The sequence below is a fragment of the Mesoplodon mirus genome, assembly GCF_964341445.2.
Source record: "Mesoplodon mirus genome assembly, chromosome: 4".
NCBI lineage: Eukaryota > Metazoa > Chordata > Mammalia > Artiodactyla > Ziphiidae > Mesoplodon > Mesoplodon mirus.
In genome coordinates, this window is record NC_138979.1 from 161,590,965 (window position 1) to 161,611,054 (window position 20,090).

The window sequence follows — 20,090 nt, forward strand, 5'->3', positions numbered from 1 at the left end:
AAATAATAAGGTTTATATATGTAAAGCATGGTGCCTGGCAACACAGTAGGTAAACATATATACAATAGAATCACATAGGAAATAAATTAAGTTGTGAAATGTGGGCAAGGTTTAATTTTAAGGTCTTATTTACTCAGCAGAAAGCATGTTTTAAATGTTTTCAGAGCCAGCGAGGGCTGGATACTGGGAGTGGGACACTGAGTACCCTGGAGTCGGGATCCCGGGTCCAGCCCTCTTTTGAAGGGTTGAGGGTCTCACGCTTGTGGGAGGGGTGAGCCACTGTGGCTGAGCGTTCCAGTGTTGCAGGTTGACAGGTCTGAGTTCAAATCCTGCCTCTGCTCTTAATAAAGGCCTCATCACCTTGGGCTAGTAGGTTAATTTCACTGTGCCTCAGTGTCTTCATCTGTAAAATGGAGAATATTGATTAAGCTTCTAGTGGGGAATTAGGAAAATTAAATGAGATGATGATATAAAATCATCAGCATGGTATCTGGCTTTGAATAAATGCTCAAAAATATATAATTATTATCTTCCTATCTCTTCAACAGTGATAACTGAAAAAACCTAAGTATGGAATGTTTGGATATACATAATTCAGTTTTTCCATCTGTGAAATGGGAATAAGGGTAAAGGTTTGCTATAAGGATTACATTTTAAAAAATCCATCTAAAAGTGGTTTCTAAGGACAGAATTTGGTTCACCCTAGCATCCAGTATCATGCACACACATCCAGGGTTATATTATGTTGGGAGGAGCAATTATTCTAGGATTCTCTCTCCACTGGCAGCTTCTTACAGGCCATCTTGTCCTGAGAATTTCTGAGAATTGGCTCTAATGAAGCCGGAGTTACTTGCCTTTGCCCCTTTGCCTTCTGCTGACTGCGCCCTGTCAGATATCTTGTCCCATCACTGAGCAATCACTGGGGCTGTGGTTTCCCCAGGGTGAAGAATTAAATGCTGGAAGAATCGGCCTGACCATCGTGGTTGCAGGAATGCTTGGGGCTATGATCTCAGGCATCTGGCTGGATAGGACCAAAACCTACAAGTAAGTGACTCTTCCTCTTGGACTGAATCGGGGACCCCTGTCTCGAAATAACATATTCATTAGCAACACGGCTCCAAAGATGTGAGTGTGGCAGCTGGGGGTCCGAGTGGCCAAGCAGGGAGTTCAAATGTATCTTCTCTGAGCCTCAGTTTCCCCATTTATAAAATGAGGGAAGCAATGCCTGCCCTGTGGGGATCGTAGGAAGATTAGAGATAGGAGACATGAGGCCTGTCAGAGTTCCATCCCCCAAGTAGCTTGTGGAAGGAGCAGAGGAAGGAGAAAATAAATGTGGAAAAGCATCAACAGTTGGACAGTTTGTGGAAACTCCACAGAGTGGGGATGAGGAGGTGGTTCCCCTGCCCTGTTGCCATAGCTCCCTCGTGGACCCCATGGGGTTAACCAAGGTGCTCTGTTCTTCCAACAATTTACAGTGTGTTATCTTGCAATTGCTTCCACTTCATTGGTAAGTATTATGACATGCTTTAGTCCTGATTGCCCAGTGCGTTTCTAAGAGCCACGAAGATTTTAGTGGATGTCAGGCTAATCCAGGACGCTTACTAAAAGTACAGATTCCTGGGCCCCACCCTCATGGATGCCAATTCAGTAGGGGAATCTGCGTTTATAAAAAAAAACTAAAAATAGAACTATCATACGACCCAGCAATCCCACTACTGGGCATATACCCTGGGAAAACCATAATTCAAAAAGAGTCACGTACCACTATGTTCATTGCAGCTCTATTTACAATAGCCAGGACATGGAAGCAACCTAAGTGTCCATCATCAGATGAATGGATAAAGAAGATGCGGCACATATATACAATGGAATATTACTCAGCCATAAAAAGAAATGAAATTGAGATATTTGTAGTGAGGTGGATGGACCTAGAGTCTGTCATACAGAGTGAAGTAAGTCAGAAAGAGAAAAACAAATACCGTATGCTAACACATATATATGGAATCTAAGGGAAAAAAAAAGGTCATGAAGAACCTAGGGGTAAGACGGTAATAAAGACACAGACGTACTAGAGAATGGACTTGAGGATATGGGGAGGGGGAAGGGTAAGCTGTGACAAAGTGAGAGAGTGGCATGGACACATATACACTACCAAACATAAAATAGATAGCTAGTGGGAAGCAGCCGCATAGCACAGGGAGATCAGCTAGGTGTTTGTGACCACCTAGAGGGGTGGGATAGGGAGGGTGGGAGGGAAGGAGATGCAAGAGGGAAGAGATAGGGGGACATATGTATATGTATAACTGATTCACTTTGTTATAAAGCAGAAACTAACACACCATTGTAAAGCAATTATACTCCAATAACAATGTTAAAAAAATAAATCAACCTGGATGCCTCAATTCAGTAGCCAGCCTTGAGGAAAATGCTCTGGAAACAGAGGCCCAACTTGTGTCTTTCCTGTGCTCTGCATGCACTGGGCACTCAGTTAATGCTGGCCAGTAGGGCAGCTGCCAGGCCAGGGTTGTCCTGCTCTGGGGCAGATCAACATTCTGGGCTGCTTTGTCAAAGCCTCCAAAGTTCCCAGTGTCTAGAGGCAACAGACAGTGCAGACCTGTTCTGTGTCACACAGATCCGCTTCTGTGAGGCTCTGGTCAGACCAGGGCTCTCTCTGTCTGCCTTTGTCAAAGGCTAACCCTGGGGATGTGGCTGCCTGGCTGGACACGACGAGGAGCCCAGCTGGGCTTAATCACTGCTGGTGGAGCTGGGCTGCCGCCTCGTCTTTGCCATATGTCAGTTATTTGCTTTGGGTAGTGAGGACTGGCCACTCCTGAACCAGGGCACAGCAGCGTCCCCTTTTCTGGGCTTGCTGTGTGGCAGGAGAAGGGACAGATTGGAATGTTGCCTGGGTGGGGATGTGGGCAGCCAGATGATTCTGGTGAACTAGAAAATATGGTGAAAATACAGTAAAAGGGCTGGGGAGGACACTGCAGAATGCTGCCACCAGTTCCTAGTGTCACTTGATGTCTGCATCCTGCAGTCAGCATGGGACAGTCTTCTCCCTGCTCTACTACTTAGGCAGAGAAAGGGTGAGAGAGCTCCATCATCTGGTCATTTTGGTACCAGTTCCCTTTTCCCTGAGCCTCCCAGATTTGTCCTGTTTGGTTTGGAGGCTGGAAATTGGATGGTCAGGTCCCTTTATCTCTGGCTGAGACTACAGTTTTGTAGACAGGCTAGTGGTTTAAGAAGAAGCTATATGTAAACAAATATGGGAAAGATGAGCTTGTGGGGTCAGTGAGGGAGATGGGTGTCCATGGAGTTGGGTTCTGCAGAGGGGGAGGGACTGGATGTGGGGAGCAGGGGGAGGAGGGATGAAGCTCCTCTGCCCTCAGCAGCTGCTTTGAGGACCCAGGCGGGAAGGGCGTCCTTCAGAGGCTGTTGGTCTTTTCCAAAGATGCAGCCCCATCCTGTGTTAGTGTTCCTGTGTGTGGGAGTAGAGGGAGCACAGGTTTCAAATCCCACCTCTGGGTTCGAATCTTAGCTGTGCACTTCCTGGGCAGGTGACTTTGGACAAGTAACTTGACTGGTCTGAGCTCAGTTTCCTCATTTGTCATATTAGGGAGAGTCATACATCTCTTTTTTTCCTACCAGTTTTGTTGAGACATAATTGACACACAGCATTGTATAAGTTTGAGGTATACAGCATAATGATTTGATTTACATACATCATGAAATGATTGTCACAATAAGTTTAGTGAACATCCATCATCATATATAGATACAAAATAAAAGAAATAGAAAAAAATTTCATGCTGAGGACCCTTAGGATTTAATCTCACAACTTGTGTGTATAACATATAGCAGTGTTCATTATATTTATTATATTGTACATTACATCCCTAGTACTTACTTGTCTTATAACTGGAAGTTTGTACATTTTGACTGCTTTCGTCCAATTCTCCATCCGCCTACCCCATCCCCATCTCTGGTAACCACAAATCTGGTCTCTTTTTCTATGAGTTTGCATGCTTGTTTGTGTTTCAAGTATTATTGACCTACTACACTATGTTAGTTCCTGTACACAACATAGTGATTTGATGTTTCTATACATTTCAAAATGATCCCCAAGATAAATCTAATTTGGATCTGTCACCATACAAAGAGATTACATAGTTATTGACTGTATTCCCCACACCATACATTTCATTCCTTTGACTCATTTATTTTCTAACTGAAAGTTTGTACCTCTTAATCTCTCTCACTTGTTTCTTTCCTCTCCCCCTTTCCCTGCCCTCTGGCAACCATGTGTTTGTTCTCTGTATCTGTGACTCTGTTTCTGTTTTGTTTGTTCATTTGTTTTGCTTTTTAGATTCCACATATGAATGATATTATATAATATTTGTCTTTCTCTGTCTAAATTATTTCACTTAGCGTAATATCATCTAGGTCCATACATGTCGTTGCAAATGGCAAGATTTCATTCTTTTTTATGGCTGAAATATATGTATATGTACCACACCTTCTATATCCATTTGTCTGTTGATGGGCACTTAGGTTGCTTCCATATCTTGGCTATTGTACATAATGCTGCAGTGAATATAGGGGTAGTACATATATCTTTTTGAATTCGTGTTTTCATTTTCTTGGGATAAATGCTCAGGAGTGAAATTGCTCGATCATCTGGGTGTTCTATTTTAAAATTTTTCTGAGGAATCGCCGTACTGTTTTCCACAGTGGCTGCACCAATTTATATTCCCACCAGCAGTTCACGAGGGTTCCCTTTTTCATGTACTTGTTGGCCGTCTGTATGTCTTCTTTGGGAAAATGTCTATTCAGATCCTCTGCCCCCTTTTTAATTGGGTTGTTTGTTTTTTGATGGTGAGTTGTATTAGTTCCTTGTATATCTTGGATATTAACCCCTTATCAGATGTCTTCTCCCATTCAATAGCTGGCCTTTTAATTTTGTTGATAGTTTCCTTTGCTGTGCAAAAGCTTTTTAGTTTGATGTAGTCCCATTTGTTTGTTTTTTGCTCCTGTTTCCCTTGCCTGAGTAGATATATCAAAAAAAAATTACTAAGACTGATGTCAAACAGTATACTGCCTATATTTTCTTCTAGAATTTTTGTGGTTTCAGTTCTTATATTAAATTTAAGTCTAATCCATTTTGACTTTATTTTTCTGCATGGTGTGAGAGAGTAGTTGAGTTTTGATTCATAGCCATCCAGTTTTCCCAACACTATTTATTGAAGAGTCTGTCTTTTCCCCATTGTATGTTCTTGCCTCCTTTATCATAGGTTAATTGCTCACATAAATGTGGGTTCATTTTTGAATTGCTATTCAGTTCCATTGATCTGTGTGTCTGTTTTGTGCCAGTACCATACTGTTTTGATTACTATAGCTTTGTAGTATAGTTTGAAATCTCTGGGCAAACTGATACCTCTAGTTTTGTTCTACTTCCTCAAGATTGTTTTGGCTATTTGGGGTCTTTTGTATTTCCATACAAATTTTAGAATTATTTGTTCTAATTCTGTGAAAAATTTCATTAGTGTTTTGATAGGAATTGCATTGAATCTGCTGATTGCCTTGGATTAGGTTGTTTATTTGAGATTTTTGTTTGTTTGTTTCCTGAGACAGGCTTGTGTCACTATAAACTTGCTTCTTAGAACTGCTTTTCCTGTGTCCCATATATTTTATTATTTATTTAATTAATTAACTTATGTTTTTGACTTGAAATATTCTTTATTTTGTAAACATCTGTGTTTAAAATAGATGAACCCTGCTCACAATTCATATCCTGGACCCAAGACACAGCACACAAAGTTCACAGGGAGATGGTGGGGCTCAGGAGCAGGTGGGGTGCCTGGGCTGTGCTGAGTCTCAAGAAAACAGATGCAAAGTTGGTGAGGAGTCAACAGGCAGTCTCACGTGTTCAACAGTCTAAGGCCAGGTCCCAGGCTACCTCTGGGACTGGAGAAGTTTAGGGGTGAGAGGCTGACTCTGGTACCTCATGAGCATAGCTGCACCCTAAAATCCCAACCCCTCTCCTGCCCCATACTTCTCCCCAGCTGTGGCCCTTATGGATGGGGCTTCTCAGGCCATAGAATCCTAACCCCAAGTTTTCCCTTCCAGAACCCCTAGGGTGCAGTAAAAATATAGTCCCTCTTCCCTGAGGGGGCTAGGAGAGAAAGGCAATGGTGCTCGGCCAGATCTTCAGGGAAAGCAGCGACACTGACCACAGGTTGGAGCCAATGGCCAGTATAACTTCCCCTCCCTCGAGTCCCTGGCTGAGGGCACACTGAGGGTTGGCACTGCTGACCTCCCCACCCCAGAGTGATGCTTCATATTTTAACACCTGAGGAGTTAGTCCTCAAGGAAACATCCTCAGCTGTGGTCATGACTTCATCCTAAAGAGTCAGCTCTTTACATTTCTCATTAGCCGACGATTTGTAACTATTCCTGCCTTCCTTTTCCTTCCACTATGATAACTCATCCCCCATTCCTTCATCCTGAGCTACCCTCTCCTGCTCTCTCCTGATTTGATACGAGTTAGAAGAAAAGGTTTGGTGATTTCATCCCCCACCCTTTTTTTCAGAGGAGTAAGGAAGTGGGGCTCTTAATTCTTCACATGTGTGTGTCCTGGATTTTAGTTTTTAATTAGTGAGTGTTCGATGCCCAGTTTTGTTTTCACTCCATTGCCAGCCATGCAATGCAGCTTAAGAGTGATCCTCCTCCCTAGGCTTCTCCCATCTTGGGAAGGTGGGGAGGAACCCTACTAGGGCTGGTAACTGACTTGTTCCTTCCTTAAAGGGTCTCCTGCAAACTATTCTTGGACCATATGGGGTTAAAGAAACTTCTTCCTGAAACAAAGGGCCCTGGAGGAGGGAGTCCGCTTCCCTCCACCTGTAGCCACAGTGCAGTTGGCAAACCCTCAAGCCTCTGAGTCAGGAGCTAGAGGAATAAGATGAGCACTTGGTCTTGAAAGCTGAAAGGAACAGCACCAAGCATTCCTACCCAGGGCTTACCTGCTTTCTGCCCATGAGCTCCCTGCCCTTCTCCCACAAACTTTGGGTCTTGGGAAAGCCTTGAGAGCTGAAGGCTGGGCTCAGTGAAAGACCACCAGCATGGTTCTGTCAGCTCTCACCTGCCGGGGTGGTGGGGAGATGCCCATCTTACATAAGAAATGGAAGATTGCTTTGGCTATTCGGGGTCTTTTGTGTTTCCATACAGATTGTGAAATTTTTTGTTCTAGTTCTGTGAAGAATACCAGTGGTAGTTTGGTAGGGATTGTGTTGAATCTGTAGATTGCTTTGGGTAGTATAGTCATTTTCACAATGTGGATTCTTCCAATCCAAGAACATGGTATATCTTTCTGTCTGTAACATCTTTAATTTCTTTCATCAGTGTCTTATAGTTTTCTGCATACAGGTCTTTTGTCTCCTTAGGTAGGTTTATTCCTAGGTATTTTATTCTTTTTGGTGCAATGGTAAGTGGGAGTGTTTCCTTAATTTCTCTTTCAGATTTTTCATCATTAGTGTATAGGAATGCAAGAGACTTATGTGCATTAATTTTGTATCCTGCTACTTTACCAAATTCATTGATTAGCTGTAGTAGAACTACCATCAGACCCAGCAATCCCACTACTGGGCATATACCCTGAGAAAACCATAATTCAAAAAGAGTCATGTACCACTATGTTCATTGCAGCTCTATTTACAATAGCTAGGACATGGAAGCAACCTAAGTGTCCACTGACAGATGAATGGATAAAGAAGATGTGGCACATATATACAATGGAATATTACTCAGCCATAAAAAGAAACGAAATTGAGTTGTTTGTAGTGAGGTGGATGGACCTAGAGTCTGTCATACAGAGTGAAGTAAGTCAGAAAGAAAAAAACAAATACTGTATGCTAACACATATATACGGAATCTAAAAAAAAAAAAAGATGGTCATGAAGAACCTAGGGACAGGATTGGATGGGAATAAAGATGCAGACCTACTAGAGAATGGACTTGAGGACACAGGGAAGGGGAAGGGTAAGCTGTGACAAAGTGAGAGAGTGGCATGGACATATATACACTACCAAATGTAAAACCGATAGCTAGTGGGAAGCAGCCACATAGCACAGGGAGATAAGCTCAGTGCTTTGTGACAACCTAGAGGGGTGGGAGGGAGGGAGACGCAAGAAGGAAGAGATATGGGGATATATGTATATGTATAGCTGATTTACTTTGTTATAAAGCAGAAACTAACACACCATTGTAAAGCAATTATACTCCAATAAGATGTTAAAAAAAAAAAGAAGAAGAAATGGAAGATGAGGCCCAGGAATCCCTGCTGCTGCTGAATTCCCCTCTGGTTTGCAAACTGCTGTCCCGGCTCTTAACCTGATATATAGGAGCTGGCCCTTCATTTCCAAACACTCCCCTTCCTGGAGTGTGTGGTTGGCCCCAGGGCTCTCCTTGCCCCTGCAGTACCCTCAGGCCTTGGTCCACATCTTTAAATTCAGGAACCCGGGGGCAGGGAGAAATAGTGTACACACTGCAGGGCAGGTAGAGAATGGAGGTTACTTCTTATCCCTGCCACCCCTCATCATTTTTTTTCTACTCTGAAGCTCAGTTCCCCCAAGAGGCAGGAGGGCAGGCAGCCAAGTGCAGTGGAAGCTGGGGACGGGGGGTAGGACAGCCCCAGGCGTGGGGACCACCAGTTTGGGCTTTCCTTCCTCTCCTCTTTCCCTGGTCACCGGGGAGGCAGGCCCATGGCACAAGAAGGGGCGGTGGGGAGGAGAGGACGGGAAGAATTTCCCACAAATTGGGGTGGGGCTTCTCCCGGAGCGGAGCAGGGGGCGTGCCCCTGAGCCTGAGTCCATTCCCTCGGCCCGGCAAAGAGGGAGGAATCGAAAGGTGCTGTACCAGCAGCCACACGGGACATGTGGGGGGCGGGGGGAGGGCTTTGATAGGAACACAGCTGAGGGGAAGGGACAGAAAGAGAGGTGGGAAGAAGTGAGGAGAAGCGGAGAGGAGACCAGATGCACTGAGAGAGAAGGAACCTCCAGTGGCCTTGACTCCGGACTGGACCATCGCCTGGGACCTCGGGGTAGTGAGGCGGTGCTCGTAGTACATCAGGGGCTCGAGGCAGGCCTGTGGCTGGGGAAACAGGCTGGAGGGGGCCGTCCCGGGGGGAAGGTGGGGGGAGGGGGGCGAGGCCGCTCGGACAGGACAGAGGAGCTACTCCCCTGAGCCAGGCAGGGGGAGGAGCCCAGCCGAGATTCCACAGGGTCACCCGAAGGCGAAGAGAAGCAGGGCAAAGCCCAGGCTCCCTGTGTGCCCACAGCCCTCCTGCGGGGAGAGGGGACTGTGCGGGGCGGGGGCGCTCCACGCAAGATGCTCAGCACCAGCAGGTTTTCGAAGAGTTCTCCGGGCCCTCGGGTTTGCCCTCATCCTCCTCCAGCTCCGCCAAGGCCAACTCATCATTAGCGGGTGTCCGCAGACCTTCCAGCTCCTTCCTGTGGGCCTGCAGCACCAGCTCGGTCAGGCGCATGAAGGACTCTTTAACGTTGAGGCTGGTGCAGGCCCTTGCTTCATAGAAGTCCATGCCATACTCTTGAGCCAGCTGCTGCCCTTGCTCTCTTCCCACCTGCCGTTTCTGCTCTTCATCAGCCTTATTCCCTGTAAGGGTCTTCTGGACACCTTCTGGTGCATTCTCATCCACATCACTGACCCCCTTCGTGATGTGCTGGTAAGAGCGCTCACTGCTAATGTCGCAGACTAAACATATTCCCTGGGCCCGTCGATAGTACTGCTTTGTGATGGTCTGCTATCTCTCCTGCCCTGCTGTGTCCCAAATCTGTATCCACACTTTGATGCCATCTACCTCTATGGTCTTCATCTTAAAGTCGACATCGATGGTGGAGAGGTGCGAGGAGTGGAACTCTTTGTCGGTGAAGCCGCGCAGCAGGCAGGTCTTGCCTACGCCAGAGCCCCTGAACAGCAGCAGCCGGAACAGCACATCGTACTGCTTCGCCATGGCCAGGCCGGAGGGGCTGGGGGCTGTGGGCCAGCGGGCGGCGGGCTCATCCCTGCTCGGCCGGGGCCATCGCGGCGAGCGCCCGCCCGAGAACGGCGCCAGCGGCGAGAAGGAAGCGGGGCCGGCTCACGCTGCCTCGCCGCCGCTCGCTCGGTGCCAGGAAGCGTGTCCCATATATTTTATATTGTTGTGCTTTTTGTTAATTTGTCTCCAGGTGTTTTTTTAAATTTCTTCTTTGATTTCTTCGGTGACCTGATGGTTGTTTAGTAGATAACTGTTTAGCCTCCACGTGTTTGTGTTTTTGGCAGTTTTTGTAGTTGATTTCTGATCTCATAGTTTTGTGATTAGAAAAGATCCTTGATATGATTGCAGTTTTCTTAAATTAGTCATACTTTTCTTGCATGGCTTTTATAAGGGTTGAATGAAATAATAAATGCATGTAAAGCACTTAGCAGAATCCCTGGCATCCAGTAAATGCAGTGTTAGTTTCACATAACCACAGTACCCACCTGCTGGCAACCCCTCTGTGTTTCTGGCTTCAGCAGAGATGAGTGAAGGCTTTGAGCTTTCACAGTCTGAGTTCCCACGTTCGTGGCCAGAGCGCAGAAGGATGTGCAGAGTCCCTGCCCTCAGTCAGTAGGACAGAGAGGGATGCAGGTCCCAGTGCAGGAGTCAGGGCCACAGCAGAGTCCTGAGTGGGCAACATGGGGGGAGAGGTGTGGGGAGGGGCACAAGCAGGGTGAGCCAGAAACAGAAACCAGCACGTTGCTGAGGGTCCTTCTGAGGGACCAACAAGGGGAAATGCAACTGGGCGTGGGCGGCTTTCTCACCTCAGCTTTGGAGTCAAGGACTTAGTTCAGGGCTGGAGAAGATTCTCTCTTAGTTGCCACGGTCAGGAGCAGAGTAGTTCAGATTCAGCAGGAAAAACGGTGCTGGACGTGTGCTGGTGGCAACAGGAAGAATTCAAGGATGACAGAGACTCTCACAGCCAGGGCTCTGCCCAGCATTGTCCTGGGGTCTGAGGGCAAAGCAGACAAGCAGAACGGGCTTCTGGGGTCGTCTGCATGCCCCTGCCGCCTGACCACAGCTGTTGTGTGTCCCATTTGTTTTTTCAGTGCGGGAGGAGGAGAGGCAAGGGTTATGCCTTCTTACTTGTGGGTAGGACGTGACAAGTCCAGGTGCAGCGCGATCTTGTTGAGAGGGTTTTGCAGGAGAACACATGTGCCTCAAGATGACGTCATACTGTCCTGGTCTTACCCTTTGTAGCTCTGACCACAGTGTGATCATTGGTCCGATGTCCAACAACCTCATGGACAGAAAATTCTATGAGAGCAAATAGCTCACAGAAGTGGGCTTGGCACGCAGTACGTGCCCAATAGATAGAAGGTGGGATGGAGGGAGAGAGAGAGGAAGGAAGGAGGGAGGGAAGGAAGGAAGGAATGGAAGGAAGGGAGGGAGAGAGGGAGAGAAAGATCCTGTTAAAGTCCACAGTATATGACTCAGCTTCGTTGCCTCTTGTTTGTAGGCAGACAACTTTGGTGGTCTATATCATGACTGTGGTGGGCATGGTGGTTTACACATTGACCTTGAACCTGGGACACCTGTGGATAGTGTTCATCACGGCTGGTGTAATGGGGTAAGTTTCACCTCTAACCTGCTTAACTGGAAAGCTCCACCCATGGTTCCTGAGCTGCCAACATCCTGGGAAGCAATAGGTATCCCTCTGCTGCCTTCTCACTGACCTCCTGAAATGTGGAAATGGTGGCCAGAGGTCATGTTCACTTGTAACACTTTGAAAGCCCACCAGGGACTTCCAGTCCCATCCGTGCTGTTGGGATGGACTGTGTCCTTCACAGATCTCTGGGAGGCTAGGAAATATATGGACTCTTTATTAGCTCTGCCTGGGACAACAGGGGCTCAGAGAAAGCACACAGGGCTGGGAATCAGAAGGAGTGGGTCCTGATCTCAGTTTTGCTGTTGACTATCTGTTAGACCACAGGCACCTCCCTTAATCACTCTGAGACTCAGTTTCTTCATCTGTAATTTAAGATGAGTGGCCTGCCTTGTGGAGTTGTTGGAAAGAATGAGAGAGATAGTGGATGTGAAAGCAGCAGGAAGTGTGGTGCAGGTGTAAGAGATCAGAGCTGGAATTTTCTAGACTTGATGTATGAGAAAGTGTAGGAAGGTGTACCTCTTCCACAGGGGTCTCTACTCAGCTTCACCTCCCACTTATTTTCCTGTGGGCAGTGTGTGTGTGTGTGTGTGTGTGTGTGTGTGTGTGTGTGTGTGTGTGTGTAATGGCTGCGTAGGGGATGGCCTGATTTTCAAGGGCCTGGCATGTCTTGATGGGAAGAAAGAGACTAGGAAAAGGAGTTGTAGGGTAGGAGGTAGGCTCCCTTTCCTCCTTGTTCCGGAAGTTCTCCATCACCTTGTTTCTGTGATCTGGGCTTCAGCTTCTTTATGACTGGCTTCCTCCCGCTGGGATTTGAGTTTGCTGTGGAGCTGACATACCCAGAATCAGAAGGCATGTCGTCTGGCCTCCTCAACGTGTCTGCCCAGGTAGGCCTCTCATTTCGTGGTGGCCCCAGAGCCATGGCTCTTTGTTCCCTGCTGGGCTTGTCCGGTGCAGACACTACATTATGGCAGCTCAGCTCCCCCGTGGGCTGGTTGGCTGGCTGCTTGTTTCCAGGCTTCTCTGTGCCTTTGCAGGTATTCGGGATCATCTTCACCATCTCCCAGGGCAAGATTATCGACAACTATGGAACCATGCCTGGGAACATCTTCCTGTGTGTGTTCCTCACCCTTGGAGCAGTCCTCACTGGTGAGTCAGGGCCTCAGAACAACATGATGCTCTGACTGCTCATGGGTTTAGGCTGTTGGCAGTTTGGCACCCAGTGCCTTGATTGATCATACAGTTGGGCGTTCATGTGCAGTGGGGCAGACGAGAGGGCTTGTTAGGAAGTCTTTGGGGGAGGCATTAGCATATTTTGTTGGAATGAGCTTGGGTTTTGGCCCCAAAAGACCCTTGTTTGAATCCTAGACTGTGACACCGACCTCCATAGCTGTTTGACCTTGGGCAAGTGGACCCACTTCTGGGAGCCCCACTTTCCTAATCTGTAGAATGGGGATTGTTGTGAGGATTGGAGCCATGTGTGCAAACTCCCTGCAAATATGAGGGATCTATAAATGAAGGGCAGTGTCATCACTGGCTTCTGCCTGTCAGGGACAGCAGTGGTCCCCAGGCTTATCAAGGCTGACTGAACCTCCAGATCCCTGGAATATCTGAAGGAGGTGGGATACCTGTGGCCCTTAGGAGAGTGAGGGCTCCCTCTCGTGGATGAACGTGACCATTGCTCTGCTTGATAACTGCCTCTTTTGCCCTTCCTTCTGCAATCCTGGACCTCAGCATTCATTCGGGCAGATCTCCGGAGGCAGAAAGCAAACAAAGAAACTACTCAGAATGTGAGTATGTGGGGAGCTGCTGGGCTGAGATCCGGGTCCCGGCTTTGCTGAGGCTGCAGCAGCAGGGGTGGGGGGCGCTCCCAGAGTGACGGGTGGCTGTGAGAGCAACTCGGCGTCACGCACGTGGAGACAAAGAGTTTCCTTGGGAGCTGCCTCAGCCCTGCTTTTCTGCTGCCCTGTCTGGGCTCTTCTCCTGCTTCCTTCCCTTCTCCTGGCCTCCCTGCTCTGGTTCCCGGAGCTCCTCACTGTGTCACAGTCTGCTGAGCAGCACTCCCCACCCCGCCCACCCTGATCCTGAGACATGTCCTCAGGCCCTGGGTCCTCTCCTTTCAGCCTGGGGTTGGTGACTGAAGAGGAAAGGTAGCCACCTGGGGCCCCCCATTCTGACATGGTGGTGGTGGCCTCGAGACAGTGGCCCTCTTGGCATGTGACAGCCCCCCAGGCAGCGCCATGGGGATAGAGGGACCGGGGCCAATGGGTTGCCATCAGGGCTCTAAAAGGACAAATCAGGAAGCAGGAGTTGATGGTCATGGAAGGGGAGAGGACCAGGAGTTTGATCTAGAACAGAAAAGTTTTTCCCATAGCTCTAATTGGCTGGGGAGTATTTTAACCAAAGTGTTAAGTGTCAAATCTGAGCCAGGATGAAAGGAATTTCAGCTCTAAGAGCCTAGTAGGGTTTTCTTCAAAAACAGAACACCCAAAACTCATTACAGAGGTAATACATATTCTGTAAAAAAAAATACAGAAAGGTGTACAAAATTTTAAAGTCATCTTGTAATAGCATCAGCTAGAGATGAGATGCTGTTTTTTTACATTTTCTTATGCATGTCTGTGTCCACATATGACATATACATATAGATATATGTATGGGGTTTTTTTGCTTTTTTTTTTTTTTTTTTGCGGTACGCGGGCCCCTCACCGTTGTGGCCTCTCCCGTGTGGAGCACGGGCTCCAGACGCGCAGGCTCAGCGGCCATGGCTCACGGGCCCAGCCGCTCCGCGGCATGTGGGATCCTCCCGGACCGGGGCACGAACCCGTGTCCCCTGCATCGGCAGGCGGACTCTCAACCACTGCGCCACCAGGGAAGCCCCTGTATGTATTTTTTAAACAAAAGTGGAATCTTATTCTATGTGCCTTTTTACTTGTTGCGAGTGCTTTATCAGGTCATTAGTCTCTTACAACATACTTTTAATGACCGCACAGTGTTCTAATGACCGCACATGGATAAACATGATTTGTTTAACAGTTTTCCTGTTCGGGAACATTAAGGTTGTTTCTGACTGTTGTTATAAACGATACTGTGATTGCTGTCCTGGAGCTGAATCTTTGGACACGTTCTTAAGCACAGCATTTCCCTGAGAAATGGATCAGTGGTCATGCCCATTTTTAAGCTTTGATGTGTATTTTGCCAGACTGTCCTCTAGAAAGGTACTGTCAGCGTTACCACTGCTCACTCCTTTCGCGGTGTATGAGGCCGACACTGAGTATTTATCTTTTTTTTTTTGCGGTACACGGGCCTCTCACTGCTGTGGCCTCTCCCGTTGCGGAGCACAGGCTCCGGACGCGCAGGCTCAGCGGCCATGGCTCACGGGCCCAGCCGCTCCGCGGCATGTGGGATCTTCCCGGACCGGGGCACGAACCCGTGTCCCCTGCATCGGCAGGCGGACTCTCAACCACTGCGCCACCAGGGAAGCCCAGTATTTATCATTTTTTAAAATCTTTGCCAATTTTCTAAGGCAAAAATATTATCTGAAAGAGGTACATTTAGCGCTTTAAGAATACATGTTGGCAGATGGATGCTAACCTTTAGTTCCTTACTGTTTGTCCTCTGATCTCACGCTCTGGGGTTGTCAGGTAGCAGCAGGGAGCAGGTGGAGGGAGGCGGCTGGGACTGGACATTCAGTGGGGACACAGGGAAAGCCTGAGACAGGAGTGTTATTCTCAGGAGCCTGTGAGAACCGTGGCATCACCACCATGGAGATGGGTTTGCCCCTGTGTCATGGATGAGGAAACATGGGATTCGGGACACTTTGGCGAATATATCCTGAGCCTGGGAAGAGGTGCCCGTGATAACAGGATAGGTTTCTCGTGAGAAGGTTTCAGTTTGGAATGTGACGCCTTGTGTCAAGTGATATGTGATTTTGCTATGTTTACTTTATAATCTGTATTTCCCTGGGCGGATAAAGGCAAACAGAAGAAAGTAAAGGTCACCTATAGTCCTAGCGCCCAGAGATACCCTAGTAACATTTCGTCATTTCCCAGTGTATTTTCTATGAATATGCTTGTGCACATTGGGTTTTCTACCCTGATTGTTTCCTTACTAGAGCTTGGCAACCTTTCTGCACAATTGCACCCCCAAAACCCCACATCTACGTATACACATTTCCATTTCCTCTTGTTTGCTATTTAGGTTGTTCCCATATTTCACTATTTTGCAGCCAGATCCTTGTCCACTAGGACCAGGTTTGTTAATCCAGGATGGAGGTGTTGGCTCGTCCGAATGGACTGTGGGAAATAGCACCGAGTAGGACCAGGAGGCCAGTCCAGTGCTGGTGCTCAGCTTTCAGTGTCCTGGATACTCACTGTGTGTCTCCGCATCTCCCTTGCATCTGGGGGAGCCTGGTGGGATAGGGGGTCAGAGTCATGCTGGGCTAATGCCCAGGGAAGCCAGGGCTATCAGAGGGCATCCCTGCAACGGCTGTCATTTGACACCCCGAGGTGGTGGGTGTAAGTGGGACCTGCGAACTGTCACAGGGATTCACTCTCAGCTCCAGGTGAACGCAGGGCAGGCAGCGCATCTGGCCAGAGCCGCTCTTTCTTTTTTTTGTTTTAACATCTTTATTGGAGTATAATTGCTTTACAATGGTGTGCTAGTTTCTGCTTTATAACAAAGTGAATCAGCTATACAAATACATACATCCCCATATCTCCTCCCTCTTGTGTCTCCCTCCCACCCTCCCTATCCCACCCCTCCAGGTGGTCACAAAGCACCGAGCTGATCTCCCTGTGCTATGCGGCTGCTTCCCACTAGCTATCGGTTTTACATTTGGTAGTGTATATATGTCCATGCCACTCTCTTACTTTGTCCCAGCTTACCCTTCCCCTCCCCATGTTCTCAAGTCCATTCTCTACGTCTGTGTCTTTATTCCTGTCCTGCCCCTAGGTTTTTTTTTTTTTTAGGTTCCACATATATGTGTTAGCATATGGTATTTGTTTTTCTCTTTCAGAGCTGCTCTTTCTAATCAGTGAAGTGTGTCATTTTGGTAGAAAGAGCCAGAACTTCTGGCTGGGGGGTCATGACTGACCTTCATGGCAACAGTCTGCATTTGGGTTTCCGTTCTTCTTCCAGTTAGTAGTTCTTGGCCACAGGGGCACTAAGCCCTGTTTGATTGTGATTTCAAGGTGATGGCTCTGGAAGAGGCGGGAGTGTGTGCATGAGTGTGTCAGAGAGAGGAGACAGCCTGAGTGGCTGAAGTCGGCTGCTGGCTGCCTGAGTGAGGGCTTCTCAGGGCTGAGGCCGAGCTGGTGCCAAAACGTTAGCAAGATGGAGAACAGGAAGCTGGATCTACCGCTGTTATCTCTGCCACAGGCTGCCCTGAGAGTGTCCTTGGAGAGGGAGCGCCATTTGTCCAGCTGACGTATCCTGGACGTGCTCCTCCAGCCTCGATGGTGGGGGCTGTGTGGGGCGGGGCCTGTGCACGAGGCCTTGTTGGGAACTGGATGAGCCCCTGATGGAAGAAGCAGTGTTCCTAAAATGGCAGACAAATGCCCAAGTTGGCCGCTGGCACCTAGGGGCCTCACAGAATAATCTCCATATATAAATCCCACCCAGCTAACAAGTGTGACCCAGAAGGTCTTCTAATCCTGTGCCATCCGCCCCCAAGAAAACTGAAGACAAACTGACCCAGTCTCTTTTTCTATGCGGAAATTATATATACATTATTTTCAACTGACACATGCCATTAAGCATCCTGCCTTTATAACAGTTCTCTGCTGCAGCTGTTCCACGCACATGGTAACAGTATTCCTCATCCCAGGGCTGCCCCCGACCGGGGGTGGTCAGCAGTCCTGAGGGAGGTGCAGACCTGGCCCTTTGCACAGCCGCCTGGGGGCCCGTCAGGTGGGCTGAGGCTGTCAGAGGGGGAGGAGGGTGAGCAGACCTCAGTGGCACTCGCAGTGAGGTGGCCCGTGGTGGCTGCAGTGTCACAGAAAGCTGCCTTTTTGTGTTTCCTTTGATCCTGTCGCGATGGTGTGTGTGTCTGGGGAGCACACTTGTGGCCGGGCCGGAGCTTCTGTTCCTGTTCTCTTTATTCGCTGTCAGGGGTGCTGAGTGCCTGGGACTCTGGTTTTTCCCGCGGATTACAGACTCACTGGCAGGCAGATGCTCCGGTCGGGATGGAGTCCCTGCCTCTTCACCCCAAGGGCTGCCCACTTGTTTGCCTTGTAGAAACCCCCGGAGAAGGAGGAGAGCAAAACCAGCAAAGCCCCCACCAGTGTATTGGAGGTGCGCCTCTGAGAGAGAAAGGTGGTGGGACTCAGGGAACACGGACCACGCCCACCTCTTCAGCCAGCACAGCTCTCCCTGCCAGCACTGCGGGCTTCACCGGAGCAGCTTTTGGAGGGAACCAGGGGGGGCATAGCTGTGGCTTGGACAGCAGTGCCTCCGCCTGGAACCCACCGCAGAGCTGGTGTCATCTGCCTGGGGCAGACTGCACTTTTCACCACGTGCCGATCGGCTCCCCGCCCCTCCCCCACCCTCCCCCACCCCTCCCCCACGTAGGTCTGGGAGCTGGTGGGCGGGGGCAGAGGGAATCCTGGAGTCAGTTCTGGCCGGCTGCCTTGCCTTCCCTCCACCCCCCCTCGGGAGAGAGCCTGCAAATTATCAAGGAAAGAAAGCTTATTCCGGAAGTTAACTTTTCCTAGTGTCTTCAGACCCTTAGGAGCCCAATTCTAAGGAGCAGCAGCTGCTCTGGACGAGAGTCATTCTTGGGCCACCAGACTGACCGCTAACATTCTGTGGGAGAGAAAACACTATCAGGACAAACCCCTCAGGACTCTGGGACCAGGTTCTCCCGGCTCATGTTGGCGTCTGTCTCCAAACCCTCTTTCCCAAGAGCTGATCAAACCAAACATCAGTCAACTTGACAAAAACTTTGCTGTGGCTGTGAAGGAGAAGCCGATTTCGGAGAGTTGACCTTCTCCGGAGGTGAGGGTGCTTACGAACTTGGGGACCCGGAACGATCTGGGAATGGAAAGGTTCTTTTCTACAAAAGATGTCCTGGCCTAGGGCCTTGTGTGTGTGTCACTGTCACCTCTGCTGATGTCATCTGGACGCTGCCCACGTGTTCTCCAGAGGGAGGGCAAGCCCAGCCAACTAACTGCCTGTACCTTTTAGTGAAAACCAACCTGGATACCTTCCCCCCGCAACCTCCAAAACGCTTCTGAGATGAAAGGGGCAGACGGTGGCCACGGAACGGGACTCAGGTCTGCTGGGTTAGATAAGTGCATTCATTCCATCGCTGATGGGGACAGTACTTGCATCCCCACCTCTCCCCTCACCCCCTTCTTTAATAGCAATGATTTTTTCTCAGGTGTTCTGAATTTAAAGATTCCCCTTCAACCAGCCCTAGCTGACCTCTCCTGCTTTGCCTGCTGTCTGGCTCTACTCATGGGCTTGGGTAGTATTTCCAAAAATAAGACGTTTTGGTCATTTCTCCTGTGCGTTGAGTTCCGTGATCATGACCCCTATGCTGCCCCGGCCTCAGCATATTGGAGCAGCCTGTGTGGCGGCGGTGCTGGGCTGCTTGAGCCACTGCCCGAGGGGAGCCAGGTGTGTGTGTGTGTGTGTGTGTGTCTGTGTCTGTGTGTGTACAGATATTCTGTACATAATAAAAGAAGTTCACACTTCTGGTGGGAGGGCTGAGGTAAGGGTGGAGGAGAGGTGGAGAGTGAGGGCGCCTTACTTTTTGATAAGGAGGGTGTTTACTCTTCAGTCCCTTAAAATGTATCAACAAAATGTTTACTGAAAGCATTGATTTATTTAAAAAACATAATTAGTATCTTCTGCTTGTTCATGTCAGATGTTTTAAGGCAATAAAAGATTCTCCATGTGGTCTGCCTTGTCATTTACTGGGGCAGAGATGGCTTTGGTGGCGGGAGCGGTCTGGAGGGGTGGGGGCTCGGGGTAGAGGAGGTGCTGCTGTGGCCTCCGTACCCTGGAAGGTGGTCTTCTGCTGACACAGAGACTGCCATCCTAGTGGGTGATTTTTAAAAGATGAGGCTGCCGAGGTGACAGCTGGCCTTTGTGGGGGACTGCAACTCAACGTCTGACATGTGACTGGGACTGCTTTCCCTACAGCATCCAGACGAAGACAGTTCACCCGAGTGTGCCTGCTGCCCAGAGCGCACTGTGGTTCCTGGCTCTGCCCCAAAGGGTGGCCGGAATGTTTGTTCTATAATCAGAGCAGTCACTCACCAGGTCATGCTGGCCGGAATCCACTTTTGTCATTTGCAGTTCTTCCGAATCGTCCCCCTTCCTGCCCCTCTTCCCTTTGCGATTGCGTTTACCTTATGTGTGGTAGTGAGTGGGCTGCAACAGTCG

General features: G+C 48.8%; 1 protein-coding gene and 1 pseudogene across 2 annotated transcripts in view; one reads left to right on the forward strand and one right to left on the reverse strand.

Annotated features, from left to right (window-relative positions):
• Positions 1–19,832, forward strand: part of FLVCR2 (FLVCR choline and putative heme transporter 2) — a 67,822-nt gene extending 47,990 nt beyond the window's left edge. Inside the window, exons 5-10 of the mRNA XM_082618545.1 lie at positions 941–1,044; positions 11,553–11,663; positions 12,481–12,586; positions 12,737–12,848; positions 13,434–13,489; positions 17,937–19,832. Coding sequence (XP_082474671.1) covers positions 941–1,044; positions 11,553–11,663; positions 12,481–12,586; positions 12,737–12,848; positions 13,434–13,489; positions 17,937–18,005 — 558 coding nt within the window. The 3' untranslated portion in view covers positions 18,006–19,832. The remainder of the gene's footprint in view (positions 1–940; positions 1,045–11,552; positions 11,664–12,480; positions 12,587–12,736; positions 12,849–13,433; positions 13,490–17,936) is intronic.
• LOC309802743 (ras-related protein Rab-15-like) lies at positions 9,388–10,027 on the reverse strand (annotated as a pseudogene). Its single transcript has one exon. The product of its transcript is annotated as a ras-related protein Rab-15-like (transcript).
• Positions 19,833–20,090: the final 258 nt, after the last annotated feature.